Consider the following 25,776-nt stretch of genomic DNA (forward strand, 5'->3'; position numbering starts at 1 on the left):
CATTGTTGTTTTTTTTTGGTTGTTTTTTTTTTTTTTATGAACATCTATAATAAGTAGTAGTAATGATTACACATGCTGAACTTTGCTTAAACTTTTTATTTTTTCCCTGACCTTAAATGAATTTGTTATGAATGAGTAATGAAACAGGAAGTGTTTGATGACATCATTTATGGTTACCCTGACAAACCGGATGTTTATGCGTTTTTAGTCATAGTCATTGTGCTACCCAATAATTCATTCTCTAGCTATTGATTCTGTGAAACTCCAGGCCTCTGCCTCAGTTTTAATCCAGAAGGTAGCTAAAAAAAAAAGTTAGCCATCATGAATTAATTAAGACCTAAGGATATATTTTACATTGTCATTGTGGCAGCAGGTGCTTGGTCATGCATCATCTGTGGGTGGAGAGAAGGCAGGTAAACCAGCAGCCAGTCTCACCTATGGCTTGGGTTTGGTGGAAGAGAGCGAAAGACTTTAAGGATTATTTTATATTTCAGACTGGCTGTAACACGCCATAGATGAGACTCGTTACAAATTCCCTGCCGCTTCGCCCACCCTCTCTCCGCCCTCTCCTGATGTTTGACCACGGCCCTGCTGCCACCATCATTCTCTATAAATCACATCATGCTTGCATCATTAACAAGAAGTAAAACAGACATTAACACAAATTTGACATCAAAATATCATTATTCACACTGTTTTTGACTCGCGTGTCGTAAATCTAGATGCCATGTGGCTGAGTTTCTGCAGTGTTTGCGATAACAAAAAAAGCCATTGGTTTATATGTTACGCTATTAATACCTGATCATTGTAGCATGTGTTGGGCATTGGATAAAGTACCACAAAGGTTTTAGCCTAAAGATACAGATACATTGCCCCTGAAGCAGAAATGGTTAAGGGCCATGCTCAAGGGCCCAACAGTGGCAACTTGACATTACTGGGACTTGAACTCCCATCCTCCCGATCAGTAACCCAAAGTCTTAATCGTTAAACCTGAACTGCACCATGCGTCACATCAACGGAAAGTGTGCTATATTTAAACATAGCAACTTATATATATACACACACACACACACATTGACAAATTGATACCAGAAAAACGCTTTATTTGTGTGGGTTTTCCGAGCATCGAGTAAACATTCACATTCATCTCCTGAGACGTCATCCTTCTCTCGTCATTAGTATCTCTCAGGCCTTCATGTCTTTTTACTTGACTGCTTCTTCAGCATGTCTGCCTTTCACGCTTGAATGCAACACTCTGTCTGGATTTGTGATCCCTGCTCCATCAGGCTCCACCTTAATTAGAGCCAGTTAATCTCATTAAGCCCCTCTCGTTAATTTTATTACGAGGTGTCAGAGGTCACCACTTGCTTGTCTTCCCCAGCATTCTCCCCGGGTAAGGCTATGATTAGAAGGTTTGCTAATGTTTTCATTGGGTTCGGTGGAAAGAAAAGCAGCGGTCCGGCTCCACAAACAGCGTCACGCATTCCTGAGCGTACTGACCTCCGCGGTGCCGAGTTTCACGCCAAGGGTCCAAGGGTCTATAGAATGGCGACTGGTGGAAAGGTGAAACGGAGCAACGCGTGGCAGGCCGGGTTTTGTTTGGGGCTGGATTGCATGGCTAGGATTGATGTGAGCTGCTGCGAGTGGAATCCTTTAGTGTTTTAAATTCGCAGTTGCTCAGCGTGGTAATGGATCTCAGTGAACAGAAGAATCATTCATTGACTCTGGACACGATCCAGAGGTGTTCTTGGGATACTTTATTCCCCCCCTCAAGGAGTGCGTGTACATGTGTGTGTGTAATTTCATATGCTTTATGTAATTGATATCTACATTTTTGGGACGTTACCAGCAGGCCACTTGTCATAATTACAGTCTTGAGCTATGTTGAAAATGGCACTGCAGGGCCAGAAATAAATCTTAAGCACAGTCTGAAAGGTCATCGCTGTCGCATGGCTCGGGCCACTTCGCTCTGTACAGAGACTCGAGTTACAGAGGTGATGTTTTGCTTTCAGTGACTTATGACAGTCGAGGTTGAGCTCTTCTTGATCGTCTTGGCCCTACTAACCTTTTCGGGTCTGCATTAATTTTATCTGAGGATGGATGAAACAAACTACTTGTACAACTTGGCTATACTTTACCAGACAACAAAATGAGTACTGTAAAACAATTCCTTTTGTCAGAGCGCATAATCTCACATTTTCTCTTTATCAGCACCTGATTTTGTGCCATTGATGGTTTACAAAATATTCCACCACTTCGCAAAACCGTGTGAGAGCTGCTACGATGCACATCTGAAACTCACCAACAGGATCATGGGAAATTTTAGCTATGGTAAACTGGATGGCTGAAAATTTCAATAAATCACAGAAATGCGCCGAAAATATCTCTTGGGTTTTCCGAAGCCCACTTTGTGTTTATTGTTTTCTGACTGATGTAAAAATTACATTTTTATTATTTACATTTTGCTCTTAAAGCATTTGGCACACTTACACTTAATCTTCCAATTTGAACAATGCCTTTGCTCAGGGAGCGAGGATTGAGAGCAATGGTGGTCCTGTGATTTGAACTCACTTTTCTGATCAGCAGTCCATTGGCTTAACCACTGAGCTACCACTTCACTTATCAATCAGCATTTTCAAAAATTTAGATCAGATTTGTTTGCGGTCTTCATATACAGTGTAAGAGGAAAATTTTCCAAACGATGGCTTGAGTCATTCCGATCCATCTTCTACACTTTTGCTGTTTAAAAGCCTGCAAGGCCAACGAGTTCACGTGTGCGTCCATATCGATTTACAGCCCTATAAGAGCCTCGTTTTAAGAGCGTTACGAGGTTTGGTTTTACATTACAGCGTTCTCACGCCGCTAAATAATTCAGAGGCTAAATGACTGGTTCAAAGCTAAAAGGCTATGCACCAGTGGTGTCATTACTGCAGTCACTGTAAATGTACATGAAAGTGCCAGGTGCTTAAAACGTGATGCAGCTTAAATCCTGGATGATTCTTGCTTTTAACTATGCATACGTTTCTTTGAGCTTCTTTAAATCCGCATGCCGCAATACCACCTTGTGTTGCGAATCACATACGTGTGTATTAAGCATATCACATTCTGATGTCAGATTTCTGCATATCAAGAACTTTTTTTTTTAAGGTCATAGTTATACAGATACAGCTCATGACAACATTAACGATGGCGGTGTAAAGTTTTATGACAATGTATTATGTCCTGATATTTTATTTGTACTAAAATGTTATGCCTGTCCTGTGATAAGTTATTCCATTTCTACATGACTGATGGTGAATTTCTTTACAGGCTTAAAATAATTTTTAAAAAAAGTAATTGTATTTTATATTAAATTGCTTAAAATATTATAGTAAGTAAGATACAATTTTAAAGTTGAACAGTCAAAAATAATTCTGGAAAAAAATCTGTAAATAATTAAGAGCTAAAAGGGTTGAATGAATTCATTTGAGAATTTTTGCAACTATAAGCATGTCTGTTCTAGGCAAGTGTGATAGAAATGCTGTATTATGGCTGGAGTAAGACTGTGTTAAAGTGCTACCGTAAACAAAATGTCTTGTTTCTGTCTGTGAAAACATTAACGAATAATGTATTCGTATCAGATTTCATCCCTAACAACACACTAATATATTTGGGTTTTGTTTTGGGTCTTGATGCGTTTTTTTAATTTCCATGGTGCTTATTCAAACCTATTATATACCTAAATATCAAAGCTTCTGTCTATAACTAAACGTTTGTATTCCTCTGGAAGCTATGCGGAGCTGACTCGACTCAGCTCTGAGGTATTCCCAGGCGACCTTGTCACCTGAGCTTCTCAGACTATAATCAAGCTGTAAGAGAGAGGGCAGTAAAAACCCTTGCTCCCGTGGTGTTGAGTCACACATGCACAGTCAGCGCAGGTGGGTCAATACGAGAGCGTGGGTTTAGTCAGAGATAAACCTGACACAGGGACTGGGAACATTTCTAAAAGGAAAGAGACACCTTTTCCTGAGTGCTGCCCTGCTCTCAGGGTGTTACAGCAGTGACAACAGTCCACAGTACTGATCTCAGCATGTCTCTAAAGTCTCTCAGGGTGGATGTTGGCGTCATTTTCCAAATGGAAATTGGAAAGAGGTGTGTGTGTGGCACGTTACATACAGCAAAATTTTGTAAACAGAATAAAATAACGGACAGAGCGTTGTGTTTTAGTCAGGTGGGAGATCAAACACAGCTGCTCTACTGTTAGAGTTTCTGTAACTCCTTTCATTGGGTTTCTCAGGAAATGTTTTTTCAAAATGTTATTGTGGCTACAATCAGCCAAACCTTACGTTCACATCAGATGTCACATTGTTCGCTTCGAGTGGGCACGTGCTAAAATGTAGATGCAAAATATAGCTTGTAAAACTATACAGCTATTTAAGCACAACTGAAGAAACACGCTTATCAAAGCTCAGCTTCATACTAACTTTAGGTAGATATGCATTAGGGGTACTAATAATCTGTGCCGTTTCTTCACATTTAATTATAGCTCATGTACAACTTACTAAGATGAAACTGTACTGCAATTTAATTCATAAAACATGACATTTTATCTCCATTTCTAGTTACTCTTAATGTTGCTGAAACACATTTGTTAATGTTCTTACGTATGTTAAAGTAGGTGTAAAGGGTTATTACCACTGTAACCAAGAAACTGTAGTACTGACACTGGAGACTCCCTCAATAATAATGTGTAAAAATAATGAACAAATGTTAATCGCTTGTTCATCCCTGTGAAAAAACGTTACTATAGAAACAATGACGTAACTAATGCCTTAATATAAACCTGTGATTATCAGCTAACACCTTCTGACCAGTCAGATTGAAACTTCAACAGTGAAGTCACACGAACGTCTTCTCTCTCCTCCACTTTACTGGTGCTTGCGTAGCTGTAAAGCACATCAAGAAACCAACCTGACAATTTGTCTCTGAAGGTTTCCACAAACTGGCACTGAAATGTTTTTTTCTTTTACGATACACTTTGGTGATTTTAGACGTCTCTGCTTCCTCAATTTTCAAATCCAAACTCTTGGTTGCTTTATATGATGTCATGCTTTCTTGCATACAGAGAACTCTGCTAAGGAATAATGTCCTGTGAGAGAGTAAATTTTTTGACAGGCAGGTACATCATATGCTTGCATTCCTGATAGCTGTAACTCCACCCTTACCACCCTTTCAGGAAGTCTCCATGTTTTAATTTTGGGATAAGTCCAACAGTTCAGGAAGAAGCGTATTACATTTGGGGGGAATGGGTGGTGCAGAAATCAGTCCAGGAAATGTCGTGGGCGAGATCTGTCGATTATAGTTATTGATTTAATTATGAACCATTGCGTTCCCTTATGTCTTGGTGTTCTTTTCTTTGTCATTAAGTCTTCTACAGTATATTTTCTTTCGTTGCCTGCTTTATTGACCTGGGCCAAGTCTTCTGTTGGTTCAGCGGGAATGAGAAGTCTTGTAAATATTTTCTTGCGCTGAACAAATTCTGTTGATATTTTCCCTGCGGGTTTCTGCCGATGTGAAAACAAGCGCGCCGCTGCTCTTTAGTCCAGCGAGAACTTTCTCATCAAGGAAACCTCTGGAAAAGTGGTCCGTGTTGTGTTTTTATTACGGGTTTATTATGGGCTGGAACTTTTTTAGCTTTCAGACCTCATTTCCTGAAGGGAGTGTAGTCCGGGTGAGGAGTGTGGCACATTGACCCGGAGAGCCAGTCAAGCAACACTATTCCTCCCTCAGCTTCCTGTGATGATCTGAACGCTGTAATCCTGCCCATGTTTGTTTTGCTGAGTTCCCCCAGATCCTCCCCATCACTCGTTGTTTGAAATCAGAACCAGGATGATCTCCTGCAGGCCTCACTGTTTGTGTAGCCTGATGCTCACTCGCCACTTCCGTCCAGAGTCCTCTTTTAAACACGACACTTTTTTTCATCGACTCCGGTGACCTGTTTTGTTTTTTAGCCATGAAGTCATTTTAGCCAGCCTTCTTGCTGGAAACGCTCAAGGCTTTTCTCATGCAATGTCCGTGTTGGTCCTGCTAACTTGGCCAGATTTGAAGGTGGTGTGGTTGCCGATGCCAGTGCCAGTTGTCTCAGACTCACTGTAGCTCTCCACCAAATGGAGTTTGAGAGTTGCCAGGATCCCAATTCAGAGGAAAACTCCTGCTTTTTCACACTAAATGAGGACTTTGGGATCCTAAGCTGGTTCTAGATCTGCACAAATAAGCACTTCTTGGCAGACTCTGGTCTCCCACCCCCCATGACCACCTGAGCCACTTATACGATTCCTGTCTTTCCTGCTTGTTTCTCTACTGTCGAGGGCCTTCCTGTGCTGCTTTGACAGGCCATCTGCTAAGCCAACTGCTGTACTGGGCCCTGGAGACGCCTGCACCACGATCATCTATCGTCTGCCTTCTGTGGTCATTATTGCACAGCGTAACTAGCCAGAATGAGTAACTAGGATGTGTATCTGGCTCAGCGGTGATGTGACCCATGAGAATATCACCTCCTTCAAACGTACCAACCATTCAAACACAGGAAAGCAAGCAACTATGGAGGCGCTGCAACACATTTATTAACACGTATTAATGTTTAGGGTTTTTGTTTAACAAAAAAGCACAGGAAGATTTTATAACCCTAAAAGTCTGTGTGCGACAAATGCTGACATTGTAGTAACAGGAGGGAGAGAGAGAATTTCTCATTCACAGCTTTCAGTTCGGTGCTAGCTCATCTGGGAGATGAGTGTGAAGAATCTAAAAGATGAAGAACGTCATGTGTAAAGTGCAAAGTAACACTTCTGTGGAAGGGGTTTGGGCCAATCTTGAACACAGTGTCTTGTCATGTGCGTCATTTACCTGTGCTTGTGTGTGTTCAGGTGCACAGATGATTTATTTCATGCGCTAACCATGAGCTAACTTGTGACACATGGGAGGGTTATACTTCTCCTACAGGTGTCAAGTGAGTCAAGGAGGCCTTGGGCTATGGGTGGTGTGTTTGAGAGCGCGCATGTAAAACATAGCACGCTAGTGTGGAAACCTATCCGTCAGGTCTTCTGCCTCAGAATGTTCACTCCCGCTTTTACTCATTGCTCTCATTTGCCTGAGGAAGGTCAACAGATCTCCCTGTAACCTTACCGCTTCAGTTTCCATCGCTTCTTCAACTCCTATGTTAGTGTTTCTGCAGTTTTGCACCACGTGGGGTGTAAAAGCATGTCAAAATCTCACCTAAATGTGTATTATCTTTGGTGTTTGTTTGAAAGAGTTGAGTATTTTTTGGGGAATAAAAAAAACAAAAAAATCTCTTGAGGAATGTTTAGATAAGGATAAAACAGCACTCAGTACCAGTCCCATGAGTGATAATTGAGCCGGGTCACAAAAAAGGGAAATGATGAGGGACGTGTTTTTCCATGCCACGTCATTCGACGCTACCAACACGGAACGTTTCCTGTTAATGGCATGAACTCCATTTGAAAAAGCATAGCCTGCCTTGAACTGGCTAGTGTTGCCGTGATGACGGGAAAAAGAATTCGTCTCCCACCCAGAGAGCACGGGCAGTTTAGCTGCCTTGGACCATGGATGGTTGTTGTACAACATCTTTGGAATCGATCGCTCGAACAAGCGATCCCCGTATGATACTCTCGGGAATTTGGCCTTGTAAACTTTGACCTGTGAGACTCCAATAGTAGGCAGGATGGTGGGCTTTGATCTGTGGTTGTTTAAATAATTAAGGGCCATGCTTTTTTTTTTTTAAACATCACAAATAAACATTTATTCAGACAGAACCCGGGGACCGATTGGTAAAGGATAATTATGTTGCATGTAAACATTGCCACAGAACTTTGTCTTTTAGTCTCTGGATAAATCGCTCGATGTTTGTTACAAGATTGTTAGATCAAAGCCTAATCAATAAAGCACTTTGTGTTCAAAACCTTGTACATCTTCTGTAAATCTCCTCCTGCAGGTCGAAGCACTTTTTCACTTTTGCATGTTGATTAAGGATGCGACCTTGTAGTTCCTCTCTCCGATTCACTCCGAGCGCCTCAGACCGCAGCGCTCCAGCAGGCGTTTCAGTAGGAGTGAGAGGATACGTTCTTCATTAACGCTCTTTATCGACGTGTAAAATGTGCCTTCCGCCCTGCGCTCTAGGAATTAACTGCTCTTTTTATTGATCGGGGCGGATCAGAGAGGAGTCATATACGACATGCGAGGCGCGGACTCAGACCTAAATCTGTCCATCAAATACATTTAAAGGAATGAATAGAATGTTCCGGACTAACGCTGCGGAAGAGTCGACTGGAGGAAGCGTTCACACGTGAGCCACAACCTTGGCCTTTAAATGTCTGGATTATGATCGAAATGGTTTTCGATGCGTATTAATTTGCATACCTGAATAAATTCTTTCGAGAAGACACAAAGCACAGAAATGCTGAGTCAGTGCCAAATGTTTTGAGTTCACAGCTGCGCCGAGACACAACATTCTCCTCTTGACATCAAAGTTTCTAGACAAAACACTTTCTGCGCCGGAGGAAGAACATACACTGGCACACATTCGTTCCTTTCTGAATATTCCTGAAGCTCTTGTGCATTCTCTCCACCTCATTAATTGCTGCTGTATTCCAGACGCGTCCTCCTCCCTCTCTCTCTCTCTCTCTCTCTCTCTCTCTCTCTCTCTCTCTCACTCACTCACTCACACATATTCCCTTTTTAATAAGAGCTCATTAATCTCTGGGCCGCCGCTGAGCGACACACACACAATCTTACACACACTTATGCTCACACACAGTGTCTCTGTGTGTGTGTATGCATTAACAGCTAGTCTCAGTGTGCCAGTGCCTCACTCCCTTTTGAATGAAAACCTCTCGCCTTTCTGAGCGTTCATCAGCCTATTGTAATTTGTGAGGTACAGGACGCTTTTTACAGTAGATATTCTGCTCCAGTTTCGTCTAGACGACAGACACACTGCTGCTTGTAGAGCTGACGGAACACCAAAGATTTATGGAGAACATCCGTACCTACAAGTTCTTAGATCAAAAACAGCATAAGATCATTGACCAGGCTTTCAGATCAAGTCTGGCTCTATCCCAAATTATGCATTTCAGTACTAGTTAGTGTTTTTATTGGGACTGGATTCTTTCAGATTTGTAAAATTTGACTTTTTTTTTTCTTTGTTTTGGCTATTTCAAAGCTCCAGTTCCAATACTGCTGTTCAACACTTGTATTCTTAATCTAGTCGGGAATTTCAGGGCTCTGTCCCAAATTTGGAATCAGTAATTGTACTTAATAAAGTGTTAGTCAGTATATAGTTATGTCCCAAATAAATTTAGAGAATTGAAAGAATCAGAGAGATTTGGTTCAAGTTTTTGCAACTGGAGTATGGAATTTTAAGGCTTTGTCCTAATTGGAATCTCTCCCTATCTGTGTAGTATGTTTTACTCGATCTTTGGCTGGATCAAGTTTCTTCACAAACACAATGTGTAGCATAGCAGCATTCCATAGCCTAACAATCAGTCATTATTTCATGAAATGGAATCTGGAATTTCCCAACTCTGTCGGAATTAATGTGGTTTCTCCGTTTCTGTGTACTAAATTGTAGGATATTTTAAGCTCTGTCCCAGACTCTGGAACTCAGACACCAGTGTTCTTACTGGGAATGAAATGTCTCCGATGTCTCCTAATAAAAATTGGATTTTTTTTATTTTATTTTTTTTGCTTTCACAAACATAGGAATTTATCACCAGTTAGTATTCTTACTCCACTCTGAAATTTCAGGGCTCTGTCTTAAAAATAAAATAAATTAAATAAATTAAATAAATTAAATATATATATATATATATATATATATATATATATATATATATATATATATATATATATATATTTATTTTATTTTATTTTATTTTATTTTATTTTATTTTTAAGACAGAGCCCTGAAATTTCATTTCCTGGAATTTGCCATTTAACGTCGGTTATCTCTGTGCAGCCGCAGAAGAACTCGCGGAAGTGGCGGAAAAATCAAACCTTACAGCTGCTACAGGTGTTGTATTGTATACTGGTGAATCTCTGCTGCTAGTTAGTGCTAGTGTTCGTAGTGTTAGTAGGGGCGCGGCGCGGCGCGGCTTTGGGAAGAAAAGAGCAGCCGGTGAGAGAGTGCCGGTGGGAAGACACGTACCGGGATACACGAGCGATAACAACGACCGCCGTGAACCAACATATACCAACAATAACGGACAGTGAGAGTGTGGAAGTTTAAATAGGAGCTGGTGATGATAAACGAGCACCATATGTGCGCGATTGAAGCCGGGAGCTTTAGAGAAAGCGGCCGAGAAAACACCTGCCATGCCGAAGGGGGCCGAAGGGGGCGTGGCAGGTGGATTCCTGACAGATAAACATGTACTGTATTTATTTTTATAGCATGCCTTCATCAAACAAATCGCGGCAACGCTGTTGTGTAAAAAAAAACCTTCAGAAACACGTGCATGCACATTCTCATTTATTAACGCACATCATGTACATAAAGAAATTTCAAGCACGTTAATATACTGCCGCTATTTTGTTTTTGGTTTATCTCGATCATCAGTTACCTCGATGCTTTTTGGCGACCCCCTAGGACATCGACATAACCGGGTTCCACTGTATATATATATTAAATTTTTATTCTAAATAATGCTCAAACATTTCATACCACAGCGATCCCTGGACATTTTAAGGCTTTGACCTAAATGTGGATTCTTGTTGTCTGTTTATTAAAATATCGGATATTTGAATCTGTTCTAGACACAAAAAAGAATTCCTGTCTAGTGGTCTTACTGGGACTTCCTTGGATGTCAGGAAATATACAGCTGTATCCCAAATGATGGAATTTCTCTACAACTGTTTACTTTCTTAATCAGAATGCTGGACGTTTCAGGAAACTGTTCCAAAGGCTAATTAATGTGACCATTTCTGTATAATCTGCATCCCAGATACACGTGACTTGTCACAGATCCTACTAAAACATCTCTGGATTTTACAGCTCTGTCCCAAATGATGTAAGAACTTCCTGTCTAGTTAGTGACCTTAGCATGTCTCTATTCCATATCTGTGTTTTGACCTCTCATATCATTGTGCAGCCCAGGTAACAGTAAGAAACCGAAAAGGGAAAAAGGTGCACTTCCTGCCCAGATACCTTGATGTAAGCGTGTGATTTTGAGGTTAATGTGAGTGAGGGTGTCTGTTAATGGCCTGCTTGAAGTCTCTCCAAAAAGCCTCTTTTAGCCCTGATAACCAACGCTAATACTAATCTGCTTATCTGTGAAGGTGAGGTGTTAGCGCCGTGTTTGTGTGTGTTTCAGGGAGACGCTCATGAGCAAGCAGATCAGAATCACGTCCGTTAGTTATTAAAACAAACAAAAGGTGTACAGCTCATGGTAAGTTTGAAATAAGAACAAGCTTATCTAGCTAGTCCATCTCTGGCCTTTAGGAGACAAAAACACTCTTTAGAGTAAAACATTCCTCTCAAAAGTTTTCTGAAGACCATAGTGTTCTAAAATGTTTAGATTGATAAATCAGCTTTCCTAACCTGAAGCTTTCCTCTTGCAGATTCCCAAAACTCCACCACATGTACTTTATTTTCAGAAGCATCACCTATCTGCAGTAACAGTGGGGGCATATATAAAATGTGTGTGAATGTATGTATGTATATTTATATATATATATATATATATATATATATATATATATATATATATATATATATATATATATATATATATATATATATATAAATAATTTGCCAAATATTATTTACAAAAAATTGGTAAATGTCAGTTCATTTCCAACTGTTTTGTGTCTGAGTTTAACGTTAATGATGGTGCGTTATTTTGGATGTGTGTTAATACCTGAACAGTGCAGTACAATATTTGATTATAGTGGTTATACATTGACTTTTTAAAGACCCAATGAATAAGCGCTTACTGTGTGTGTGGGTGTGTGGGTGTGTGTGTGGATCAAAGTCCTGTTTTACACTCGCCAGCGGCTCATGTTTTGTTTTGAGTTTTTTTGCATGCACTAATGAAGGGTGTCTAACCAGGACAACTTGTGCGCGGGAAACCGAGTACTTGGAGGGAAAGAGGGCGGGAAAGATGAGACGCCACACTGTTACACAACACCTCCCAGAGACACGTTCACTTTAGAGCATGCACACACACAAACATACACACACACACTATTGCTCGTTTTCACACACACATTTTGTCAAATTCTTTTTTTGGCGTTCATGATTCTAATTTCCATAATTTAAAAAAGTTTTATAGTATCTAATAGTGCAAATGAAAGAGGTGTGGCTTCAGTACCTTCATGTACAGTACAATAAAGGATTTATGTCCTCTGTTCTTTGGTTTTCAGGGAAGTAGGTGTGTTTTTTGTGCTTTACTCTCAGTAAAGGAGATGTGGCCTCTTTACCTTGCAGTTTTCCTAAAGAAAACATTGCACTGTTTCTGCTCCTTCACAGAAAAGAAGGAAGGCTTTAGGAAACGGGATCTTTTTGTATGCGAGTCCCAAAAGGTGTGGCCTTCCAATTGTCAAAGCTAAAAGCTTGTTTTCCGAAAACTGAACTGCATCACAATTACTCCAACTCATTTTGATTTCAGTCGTCTGCTAGATTTTATACAGTGGCTCACTGATCACATAAAAAGCACCAACTGGTAAATGTAGAAAAGAAGTAAAAATAATAAATAAATAAATAAATAAATAAAAAAACAAGAGTTATTGAAGTATGATGCATTACAATTCCGGTTGGAATTCCGAAGCTCCGAGTTTATTTCTCTTCACCCGGTTGAGTGGTGAAAGCGAACACTTGCTGGATTCCTATGGCGCCACATAAGGCCCCACGGGTTCGCCTGGTAATCAGGTTTTCTAATCAGAGCAGCAAGCTCCCTCGGCCTGTGATCACGCGGGGCGTGCAAGCGGGCAGCTTTTGTTGGCCGTAATGAGAAATAAATCATTCAGTTTAATCTGCGAAACGCTCTGCTTATGACTTTTTAAGTCAGTTTGACGGCGAGAGAGAGAAAGAGAGAGAGAGAGATGCTAAGATGAAGTGAGAGTAAAGAGATTCATTGCGTGCAGCTCTAATCGAGGATGTAGATTTTCTTTCTGAAGCCCTACATCTCAGAGGAAGCATGTCGTCTACATATTTAAGACTCAATCAAAGCGCTGGAAGTGTTCGACTCGATGTACAGAAGATGAATTCATGCAGGGGTTTTTTCCCCCCTATTAAACTGAGGAAAATTAAAATAAAAAAAATATTTGATCTTTTTTTTTTTCCTTCATTACTTTGATGAAATTCTTGCCCTCGATTTTATTTTTTTTTATTTTTGCCGTCATGTGAGGAAAAAGCTGCAGGTTTTCTCCCCTGAGCTGTGTGAGGAATTCGAAAAGAAATATACAGTAATGGGAGACACTCGGATCACTCGTACAGCATGTGACTTTCCACTTTGAAGTCGATCTGGCGGCAAAGAGCTGTGACCAGTGGGGAAAAAATAAACATCCCACCGTCCATCACCATTTTAACTTCCTCTTCACACTCTAAAAGCCAAACGTATACAAATGTACTTTATTTTTTTATGTTTTTTTTTTCTTAAGATTTACTCCTTTTATCTTGGGGAAATAAGCATGTTATTCTAAGAGCTAGAATTTTATTATTATCTATTTAATTCTTATTTTTTTTATTAACTAAATTGAATGCTGTAACACTTTTCTGATATTTACAACAAAAATGTTTCAGGCTTTGGCATAAGAGGAATAAAATTCCAGCAAAACACACACACGCACACACTTTTTTTAATGTTAAACAAATTAGTTTGACTTTCTTATTAACTCACTAGAAGTTGTCTAACTGAAGATATATGAATGTTTCAGTTAAATGAGCTTCTTGTTTAAACGTGGCTCTGGACTTTTGCGGACCCGGGTCATGCAATGAAAGATTCCACTCATGCAAGTCATTACATCGTTGTGGGTTTTATAAAATTAAAACAAAGCCCAGAGGACTCCTGATTTTTCCATTTAGCTGCTCGTACGGCTCCACGATGGAGGCCTGATGGTCAGCAGCTCAGCTAATTGAAAGCTAATGGAACGATCCAGCCAGGTCGTACCATTCTGAGACTGTAATTGTGTCAGGGCTGAGACTAATGGAGCGTGTGCTAAGAGAATGAAAGCAAAGCTTCATAGCTTTTTATAAGGCTGTCAGCTTTAGTGATTACGGGGCGTCTGTGATGGGTTCAGGGAGATGGTCTCTGACACACAGCTGGAACAGGCCGGACAGAACTGAAACAGAGCTGGAACACGGGCTGTCTGTACTGGCATGGACCCGATAACCACATAGAACAGACACAGCTGATTGTGTGACATCAGAGTGGTCAGGCTCAGCAGGACGCTCACCAGACAAACACACACACACTCTTCCATTGTGTGAGGCAGGTAATGTGTCTCTACAGCTCAACGTGCTGCTTTAATTAGCAATGAGTGTCCTGCATTGGAGGAAGGAAAGAAACGTGTTTACACAAATTGAGCCTCCACACCAATTGCAGTGTTTTTGAGGGGTCACTGGGTGCATTATCTTTTGCTTTCTTTCTCACTCGTCTTTAGATTCCAGATAGTCCAAACATTTCCATAGTTCACTCTACTATATATACACACACACACACACACACACACACACACACACACAAAACCACACAAATGTATAGGAAGAGAGATGTAATTTAAAGACATCTGCTCAAATATGTGTCTGACTCCATGACAGCAATTTGATCCATAGTCAAGTCCACAGCAGATGTGTTTTGTGAGTGGGTGGGTGGGTGGGTGTGCGCGCGTGTGCAGGCACAGGCATAATTACTCGATCTCTTTTTTTTTCTTCAGTATATTCTGATGTAATGATTATATGTATTTGTCTGTCTGTATTTTTATGATTGTCTATTTTCTATCTGTGTACTTGTCTCTGTTCAATATACCTGTCTGCCTGTCCATATATCTCTTGTCTTCCTGTCTGTGACAGTCTGTCTTTATCCATGTCTTTATCTTTCTGGCTGCTCATATCCGTGCATTTGTGTTTCTGCGTGCGTCTTCAAGTCTGACTGTTTCTCTATATTTGTCGATTTGTCCCTCTGCCTATATCTCTAGACGTCTATTGATCTGTGAATCTATTTGTCTGCCTTTATCTCTGTCTGGCTGTGTTTTGGTCTGTATAATGGGTGTTTAAATCTGTCTGTGTGTCAGTCATTCTGTATGGCTCATTCTCTATCAGCTATCTATCCATCTGTATACATACACTATATGGACAAAAGTGTGTGGAGAATTCACCCTAAAGATTGTCTGTCTGTCTGTCTGTCTGTCTGTCTGTCTCTGTCTGTCTGTCTGTCTGTCTGTCTGTCTGTCTGTCTGTCTGTCTGTGTCTGTCTATCTATCTATCTATCTATCTATCTATCTATCTATCTATCTATCTATCTATCTATCTATCTATCTATCTATCTAGTTGTTATAAAAACCTCCATTCTTCTGGTACAATATTCCACTAGATTTTGAGTTCAATAGTGTTCAGATCAGAGCTCTGTAGCAGCAAAATCTTCCACTCCAACAAAGCATAACAGAGGGGCATTGTCCTGCTGGAACAGGTTTGGGTCTCCTCGTTCAAGTGAAGGGAAAATTTAATTCTACTGCATTTAAAGACATCATATACAATTGTGTGCCCCCAACTTTGTGCTAACAGTTTGGGAATTACACATGGCTGGAAATCCTAGTACTTTTAACCATATAGTGCATTATCTGTTTTAAATCTGTCTTATAAATGTGATCATGTGATTTATAAATTCTCATTATTCCTCATTGTCATTTGTCAGTAAACTGTAGCCCAGTGTTCTTTGCACTCAAAAAGCTCAGGCTGAAGTGTCTGTGAGTCACCAGTGGAAACGCGTTAGCATCCGATTAATATCCTGTGCCTACAGATATGACATTCTGTTTTTCTTCTCCCATCTCTCTCACTCTCTCTCCCTCTCTGTCTGGTGTCTTTTGCTGACATGACGCATTCTTTTAAACGGGGCTGAAATAAACAACCACCCCCAGCCAAATAACTTGCCTGTTGCCTAAAATTCTTTCCGAAGACATGTTTTGTGCACCATTTCCGCAGTGGTTGTAAAATTATATATATTTTTTAGACCTGTTTATTTGACACACTGCGTACATTTAAATATTCGGTTGGTTCCTTTTCCATGGTTGATAGGATTCTAACATAAAAATGGATAAAAAAAAAACCTGAAGATGTGCCGAGAATCAGAGCTTTTTACCTGGTTTGCTCATCATGTCTGATGTCTAAAGTTACTGTAGACAGAATGACTGAGGCCTGGCCTTATTTCAATAAATGTTCATTCTGAATAATAAAAAAGGTACGTTAATACAACAGTCGTTGTCAAAAAAAATCATTACATTATCAGTGCCCTCAAAACCACCTCTGGGTGTTATATTAACGTCCCTCATCATCTCCGTTTGCCGCGTCCGATGTGATAGGTGTACTTAACCATGCATTGGATCAATTCACTGCCAGTTTGAGGTCAATAAATATCCATATCATAGGATCTCCCTGTTCCACCCATCCTCGAAAGACCTGGAGTTAATCTCTTCATGGCATTTGATACCTCATTAATGCTCGGGGTAGAACAGCGGGAGTGACGCACACTAACCGCCATATTGAGTAGAGCGTGGGTGGAATGTTACACGCTGAATATTTGTTTTTGGAAAGGTAAAGGTGAACTTTTCAGGCCACGGTTTGTGCTCAAGGGTTTGTTTTCAATGTCGCCAAACTATTCAAATCCACATCGCTATTGATTTGTAAAATGCTTGCATGCAATTTATCTAAAACTAAAATTGCGTGAATAACGAGAGGCTTTTAAAGGAACGAGCGTTTGTAGCTGCTATAATGTAAGAAAGAACAGGAATTAATTTGATAGAACAGGAATAAAACATGCTGTTACAGGAAAGAACTCCTTACCCCACTTTCTTGCTTGTTTTTCTTTTTTTTTTTTAAACCTAATATTCATCTTTCTCTTCAACACCTTTATGCAAATCTTGTTACGAGCTTGGCTGTTCTTGCATCGATGATGGATTATCAATCCTTTCAACTAGTAGTAGTTTACTTTGAGGAATGTTCAAACCCTGCCTCGGGAAAGTCAGGAAGAGATTCTGGTGAAAACCCTGTAGCGGTTGTCACAGGACAACTGTCACAAGATGTTCGTTGGCTCCGAGTTTTGTTTTAATTGCTGTGCATACTTAACGAGTCTGAACTGACAGAAGCACACAAATTTAATGCAAGTTTTAGCATGTTCTACAAGTTACCACCACTTGGGCACAAGAGAAAAAGGCTTCACAGTTGGCTCGAGCGTGTTAATTGCCTCCTTCACCACAAGTCATCGTGGCATGCCACTTGTCACCCTGTTTTTGCGACGCCTGAAACGAGCCTTGAGCGAATTCATTACCAACTTTCAAAATGGAAAAAAAGACAAAAAAAAACACATCGCACTCAGAAAAAAAGCTGTTGAGAGAAAGAGAGAGACTCTGGAGTAACAGATACTCTTGGAAGGTAATAAGGTGTCAACGCTCCTCAAAGTGAAGCGGTGCATCTCAGGGAGTGCGGCCCTCCACACGAGAGACTTCTGTCTGATAGAAAATACCATCAAGGCCAGTAATTATGTCCTCTGAGATAAGAACGAACCTCTCGTTGGCACCAGGGCACATCAGTGTCTGTAAAAAGATACTAACCCTTTACATCATTATGTTTTATTAGTGCCATTGTCTCCATCCAAAAAAAAAACTTACCTGAAACTGGGGAACCAGTAAAATCAGAGAATGGGGCCGGGGTTATTTCAGTGTTCGTAAAATAGGAAGTTGGTGAAAATCAAAGTGAAACAGATGCTTTAGTGGGAACCATAACTGATATCTTAGCCAGTATAGCTCATGTACAGGATTTTGTTCTGTACTGTTTCTCACCCATGCTCAATTATAGCTTGTTCCTGAAGGATCTAAATGTTAAGTTCATCAAAATGACTGTTTATATATGAAGGTTATTATGTCACATATACATTACAGCACAAGGAAATTCTTTCTCTACATATCCCAGTATGTTAGGAAGCTGGGGACGGAGTGCAGGGTCAGCCAGAATAGAGCACCCCAGAGCACAGAGGGTTAAGGGGCTTGCTCAAGGGCCTAAGAGTGGGAGCTTGGTGATACTGGGGCTTGAACCCCCGACCAGCCGATCTGCAACCCAGAGTTTTAACCACTGAGCTTTTTATTTATATATAGGAACAGATTGACCTGAACAGGACTAATTTTAAATATCAGAGTCAGTATTGGATTCTATTGCTACAGAAGTTTGTCTTCTAGCTGGCTACCATATCATTCTTATAGGTCTCCATCCACAAATACCTTTCTGTTCAGAGCTTCAAATGTTCACCAACCATTGCCTTGACTCCTGCCATCTCCAAACCTTCGTTTCTCCACCTGTCTCCACCCTCAGCTTATGCGCATCTGTCACGTTGACACTCACCTCCTGTGACTCACACCCTGCCTTCATTGCTCACAGATCCTTTCAAATAATTTGATTCAGGCAAAGATGTTTTTCTCATAAGCTTTTTTTTTTTCTAACCTACACTTGCGAATGTAATTCTCAGCTTGCCTAGTTCTATTAGATTTTAATTAAAAGGATTTAGGCTCAGCTGGGAATCCGTCTCGAGCAAATTTAGGTGCAGGTAGGTATAAAGTGTAAATGGGTATGAGAGATTTGGGTTCACTTGCAAATGCAATAGCTTATAAATCCTGTTTTGTCACAGCTCATGATTAAAAGGAAATTGTTGTTTTTTTTTTGTTGGTTTTTTTTGCAGAGGGTTGTGACCCTCTTTGTATATCCCCTGACCTTCACACATTTTGCATATTTTGCTGTAATCCCCCTGCAGGTGAACCAATTGACAAATTCATCTTGAAGCTCCACCCTCTACTCACCTTACATTAGTGGTGTAGTTTGGGCTGGTACTCATGTGTTGACATTTTTCTGCTTGAAGTGAATGGAGAATGTTTTGAGTTCACGTCTGGTGCATTTGGTGGGGTTTCACATATAAAGGATTCCCATGCGTATTCATAAAGCTCTGCGTTTAGGATCTACACTGGCATATAAAAGAACTCGCAGGAGGTGCCTCCAAACTATAACTATTTACTTTTACGTGCCTTATGACTGTATCCATGGTCCTGGAGGCTTCGTTTCTCTTTCACGTCCTTTTGAATATATTTTAAACTTGCACATTCTGATTTTGATGGAAGATGACGGAAAAGAAGGATCACTTGCTTGGGAGTTTTCAAACTTAGCAGTTTTTATTAGCTGGAATCAGGGAATGCTTATTCTGTAAAAGAGACAATACAGCGTAATCTTTCTAAACTCTAAAATTACTGACATGACCAATTCGGACAGGAGCAAAGTCCTCTGTAGAAAGATACCTGTGGACCACATGTTTTCGCAAGGTTGTCAAGGCCGAATGCTGAAGGAGCAAACAAGCTTAAATGATCAAGAGGAGCGTGAAAGCTGCTGAAACTCATCTCCGGACCATTGATTGGTTGCAGCGAGCTGCTTCTCATCTGTGAGCCCCAAGCCCACTTGAATTATTCACTCCATTCCTCAGTCTTGCATTGTGTTCCTGGTGAGCAAGATTGATCCCATGCAAAACCGTTCAATGCATGATGCTTTCAGGCAAGTCACCACTTTCCATCAAGCCTCATTCCAGAGAACATGGTAGAGAGTTTGAGTCGGCTTCCCACCAGGGATGCCCCAGCTGGAGTTCATTAGCAGGTGAAATAGAGCCGCTCACCCATCTTTCTGGTAATATGTGTTCTTTCGTGCTCTTTTTCTCCTCTGGAGCACTATCAATAACACTGTGAGAGGACAGCATGGTGTTTTTTTACAACTTTGGTGCACGAAAAGGAAGATGACTTCTTGGAATGAGGAAGGTGTCCTGGTGGACTCTGTGGCTGGACATCACATGTTCCAGAGGCCCAGGGGACTGAGTGGCCTGTATATTCCAGACCAATAAACGTCCTAGGTTTGCTTCTTCCTTGCTAAGGTGTAACTGGATCCGCTAGCGTCAACAAAAGCCAAGCAGTGTATACAGTGTTGTTGACAGATGGAGCAGGAACTGACTGGTATACCTGGGATGCACTCCGTGCAACACCCATGGCAGCTTGAACATTACCTCTCCACTAGGAACGAATCTTTAAGGATCCTTCGCTTTTTACTTGGCGACTAAGCAGAGTTTCTGGTCACACACAAAAAGAAAAGAGTGTCAAGACTGTCATTCACTGCAGCAGACTTTTGGATAAACTTGAACCACAAACATATCTAGATCAGCCTTGAGAATTCTCAACACACATCACAAATTGCATATGCTAAATGATTAACATGGTAGCTTGTGACTAAGACCTTGAAGCTGATTGTTTTTCTGTACGTGTTTTATTTCAACAATTAGATTTTATTTTAAGTGCTTTTCACAAATTCAAGAATGCAAATTAATTTGGTATTATCTGGTAGGTTCTTCTCATTTACTCTATAGAAGCTAAAGCAGTTACAGTTTTACCAAGACTGACTCTGGAGACTCCTTTCATGCATGTTAAACAAAAATCCCCTCAGTGATTTTCACTATACCAATGATATGTATTTCTTTTATTCTGTTTGTGTGGCGCGTCATTAACAATAGACATTACGTGGTAATGTAGTGTGCAAGCTGCTGTTAGGGTTTGTAGATATCTTAAGGAAAGGTTTTATCAGACACCACATGCACTAGGAAGGTTTGGGTTGTAGTTATAAGTAAGCATGGACAGAGTGAGAGGAAGGCAGGAGAAAAGAGATGCTTCATAATAACATTTAAACTAGCAGTATTATGGTGCATCCAAGAGCCATGCAATCACGGCTGACAAGCCAGCAGTGCATTAAAGAGTCTTCCATCTGCCAGACCGGTGGAGATGAGCTGCCAGGTCTATCATTTTTGATTAGCACTTTTTTCTCCCACCTTTTCTTCAATCCTTTCTTCACAAGGGGCCTGAAGAGGTGGAGAGGAGGTAATGGATTTGAGCGAGAGAGCTTGGCTTGCCTTCATTCTCTATCGCATTCTCTTTTTTTTTTTTTTTTCTTTTTTTTTTTTTTGTGCACTGCTCCATGATGAGCTATAGATTCCTTCCCTCTTGAGAGAGAGTGAGGCGCAGAACACGGATGCACCTTGTGTTCTCTGATGCACTGATTTATCCAGTCATCATCCTGGGACTTTCTATGTTTGGAGTTTTTTTTTTTCTGAGCTCATTTGCTAGCTGAGTTCCTCGGATTCCTTAAATAAAAATAAAATTCGAACCATCACCAATTTTTCCACACAACATAAGGTGCGAAGTCCATTTCACTCCAGTTGACTACTGCCTTGCATGCCAGCCTCGTCACTCCACACTCTCATGACTTGTTCTACACTAATATGAAAACTGGTATTGGATATTCTGCTCCATTATCCGGTGTATTCCCATTATCACCAGAGGCTAATGTCCTAGCATAGCCAGTCTTAGTCTTGGAACTCAATCTAACGAGGCACAGTGAATATTATCCATCCAGCACTGAGTCTCTGTGGACAGCTTGCCACACTAATTGGTCTCAGGACGTTGCCACATGCCTCATTGTGTTTTCGAAATAGCACAACCTTTAAGAAGTGTTTGCCGAGTGGCGCTGGCCACACTTAGGCAAACGGCGATCACTAGTGGCATGTGCATTAGTTTTTGCCAAAACCCCTCCCGCCCATTTCCTCCGCTATTCGGCGCACCTTTTAAAATAATTGTTGCGATTTAAACACACAGCTCAGATTGTGTGTGCGTGTATGAATCTGGAGGAATCTTTGTAGAAACGGAGGAAAAAAGGAAACTAAGCCTTGATTTTCCATGTTTTTTAACAAACTTCTCAATAGATGTCCAATTCCATTTTCAAGCTCAGTCAGCATTCCATTGCACCTTTTTTATTTAATAATCTTTTATACGTTAATAGTGGCTGCAATGACCATAAGCAGTGGAGATCTGAGTGTTTGAACATTAGAACTGTAGACCAGTCTCTCCAGTTACCGTCAGGACTTTTTTTTTTTTTTTTTTTTTTTTTTTTTTTTTTTCGACCAATTGAAAACAAACCCCTCCCAGATTAAAGAGGTCAAGGATTCCTGACTGCCCGAAGACACTCTCGAATATGAATGATGCCTGAAAAAGGCGGATTTATCAATAGGTCAAAGGTTATCTGCGGGGAAACATGCAGCTAAGACTAACATGATTATGAATGAGCGTACGACTGTGCTGTCGATAGGAATGTATCCAAGCATACATGCAGACCGGAAATGCCTGGTTCTGTGGATGATTTCATTTCTTAAGCATCCTAATAGATTTAACTACACTTAAATTATTACAATTAGAGTTATTACAACATTCTCAGGAAAGGGTTTCACCAGGGTTTTTTTGAATGGCTGAGACTACTAGATAACTGGATACTATTGTAACAGGGTGCAGTCTGTCCAACATTCTTATTATTTCCATCTTGAAACAGCAGGAGATCGTCCAGCTAGTTATAAATAAAACGGCTTTCTACTAGCTTCGTCTTCAAATTAGATTAGCATCTATCTATAGTTATTTATTTAGCTTTTAACATTTTTATACACATTTATTTAGAGTTTATATAGAACAGAACATGTTGAATCCGGGGTCGTAATATTTTCTTAAAAAGTGTTTGGGAATTACCCTAAACAATCCACTGGATTTTAAAACTTTTTTCCATTTGCATAGAATTAAGAAAGTGTTTTTTCTGATATTGCTGAAATCGAGGGCTCCTCATACTTGCAAAGAAAGCGAAAGATTGCTTGCCAAACTTAGAGCTTGGGGTTAGAGATTTGTTTTTGTTTTTTTTGTTGATTAACAACAAATCAGGAAGTCTGATGTTAAACAGTTCCAGTGTTTTTCCCAGTTCTACAGGCATTTTTGCATAAAATGTAAATGTAGCTCACAAGGCCACGACATTTCTCTCTCACGGAGACACCGAGCGCTGTCGATGAGCTAATAAATGCTTAAAGGGCGCAGACGCATTGACTGCTGGCTGACTTTTCTCCCGTAGCATAAATTACTCTTGGTCTCTGTTGATCAGACCTCTCTGATCGGAGCGAGCCTCCGATTTGTTTTTCTTTCCCATAGGTCGATGATCGATAATAATAGGATACATGCGAAAGGAAATCGATGAACCGATTCCTCAGCAGAAAGCCTAATTTAATCAGCGTGTGCGTATGCAGCCAGTCGATGGGTGTCAAGGCTGTAATAAGGTTCTAGAGTGGAGAACGGTCCCACTGAGACCCTGCTTGCAGGGGTGGAATATATCCTCTGCGCCTTCTTTCATACAGTTTTATATGTTCAATTTGTGCTACGCCGATGACCCGAGGTTATATGAGCCTCCGGTTGATTTTTTTGATGAAGGAAATGTCGTAGAGTTTGCCTAGAAGAGCTTCTAGTAAAATAAAGAATGAGAGAAAACCTCATCTAATCGTGGATGTTTCCTTTTATTTAAGTTGCAGGATTTCATTTTTGTTTAAATACTGATTATCGAGTAATCAGATTATTTTCCTAGTGTTTTATTCCTCTCATACCGCAGAACTACAATTCACATCGTATGATTTTTTTTTCCTTGTTTCCTACTGTATCCCTCCTGGAGTTGTTATTTTTGTAACAGTTTTTGGTTCCGTTTCTCACAGGGTTCCAGGCATTACCATCGCCACTGACATCATTTGTGGCTTTCCGGGAGAGACGGACGACGACTTCCAGCTGACGATGGAACTGGTGAGAAAGTACCGCTTCCCAAGCCTTTTCATCAACCAGTTCTACCCACGACCCGGAACTCCCGCAGCCAAGATGGAGCAGGTCCCGGCTCATGTGGTGAGTGTTTGTGTGTGGGTTCTGAAGTGTGTTTTCTTTTTTCTGGCTTTGTTGTTTTAAATCTGGAAATGGTCACCATGTTCAGGGTTTGGTGTAGCACAAGAAAATCATTTTCCCTGCTGAACTTTTTGTACTATACTTTGATTTCCTCTATATTTGATTGGTCCAGTCATGATTTTGCGACCTGGATTTGAACTCCCCCCATCACTGTACAACCGCAACAAAGCACCGTGTAAACGGATGTGTTTTAAACAGATTTAAGTTTCTTCGACTGTCTGTTTCTCTTGGCATCGGCGTGGTAAATTTAAACACTAGCCCATAAAGGAGACGTACCTCTTTGGGATGAAAAATATTCCTCGTCTTGGCTTTACCTGGGCAGACACCCAGGTATAGGCTCAAACATGGAGCTGCATGACAGGCCCCACTCATCACTTTGTGGTTTTGTTTTCTCAAGATTTAGCAACCAGCCAAGTGGCACACTTACTTATCCAAACAGAGAGTATCAGTGGTGATGGACAAACCTTCCAGTTTTAGCCTCAGAGACTCCGCCCACAACTTTTTCCCGCCTTCATGGTTTACATAATGTGATTGACTCTTCATATTTCCATCTGTGCAACATGTACTGTTTTCTGTTGTTGGGTTTTTTGATTTACAGCCGAACTGCTTTTGAGTAATTGGAAGCAGAACTGAGACCACACAAAGTGTAATTATAAACATGAAGACCAACAGTATGGCCATGTTATTCTTTTATTAATAAATAATCAACTTCACTTTGTGTTTTACTTTCTTAATGTTTACACAGTGAACTTTTTCCGGATACATCTGAACCCTTTAATGTCATTTTTTTATTAGATGGTCTGCAAATGATTTGATTAAGCTCGTTATACGGATTAAACTTGGTTGTTTTTTTGTCGTGTCAAACTGCTTCTTCCTGTGAATGCTGAGTGAGGAGCAAAAAATAGTTACATTTGGGGGAAAAGGTTTTGTTCAAATATATGAATATCAAATTTGGTAGTTCTAGTGTAAGACTACTTTCATAAGGATTTTATATATAGCCCCTTCTACTTTCTCATCCCTGATGATGTGCTATTTTTTTCTTTAGTTTTAGAACAAAATATATCTGTTGTTTACTAAATGCTTAAATCAGCTATAAGCCCTGGTCCCTTTCTCAATCTTATGGACATGTTCAGAACATGAGAAGGCACATGGGCTGACATCTATCCACCAACATGCCCGAACTCGTTCAGGAACACACGTTTATTCTGGAAACCCCTTCGAGTGTGTTATAACCTCACTAAGCCTCATGATGGGTTTTTTTTTTCCTTGAACAACCAAGAACTGAGGCTGAGTCATCAAAGTCATGGAACCTGCTCCAGTTCTGTCAAAACCATGATGTGAGCGATCTTGCGCTGTTAAGTGGTCTTTTTTTTACCCAGGGATTAGTAGCTTCAAAGAAAGATCATGTGTTGGAGTGTTGTTGAGTTCAAAAATGATTAATTCTTTTTTTACTGATCTTTCTTTCTTCTCCATCATAACTTACACATCTTAAACAGAAAGAATAACCATGACAAATCCAATAAATGAACTCTTGAGTGAAACAAAACGGAAACTGAAAATAAGCAACCGTGATGGATAGTAAAATAAAAGGCGTTTAGTTGTAGCAAATTAACGAATGATTTAAATGTATTCATTAATATAGGAAATCAATATTTAATAGCAATGTTTAAATCGATACAAAGCTTGTTCACGTTTCCAGTTTAG

At 40.3% G+C, this 25,776-nt stretch overlaps 1 protein-coding gene and 1 long non-coding RNA gene across 2 annotated transcripts in view; one reads left to right on the top strand and one right to left on the bottom strand.

Moving 5' to 3' along the window:
* The window catches only part of cdkal1 (CDK5 regulatory subunit associated protein 1-like 1), a 224,619-nt gene that overhangs the window by 153,126 nt on the left and 45,717 nt on the right, over positions 1 to 25,776 (top strand). Inside the window, exon 11 of the mRNA XM_083525620.1 lies at positions 23,835 to 24,015. Within this exon, the coding sequence (XP_083381746.1) occupies positions 23,835 to 24,015 (181 nt within the window). The remainder of the gene's footprint in view (positions 1 to 23,834; positions 24,016 to 25,776) is intronic.
* Positions 3,397 to 9,689, bottom strand: LOC310735340. Its single transcript, XR_014536266.1, has 2 exons — positions 4,713 to 9,689; positions 3,397 to 4,320 (listed from the first exon to the last, which is right to left on the bottom strand). It is a non-coding gene; the product is annotated as an uncharacterized lncRNA (long non-coding RNA).

This window comes from Silurus aristotelis (assembly GCF_946808225.1).
Source record: "Silurus aristotelis genome assembly, chromosome: 1".
NCBI classification, from domain to species: Eukaryota; Metazoa; Chordata; class Actinopteri; order Siluriformes; family Siluridae; genus Silurus; species Silurus aristotelis.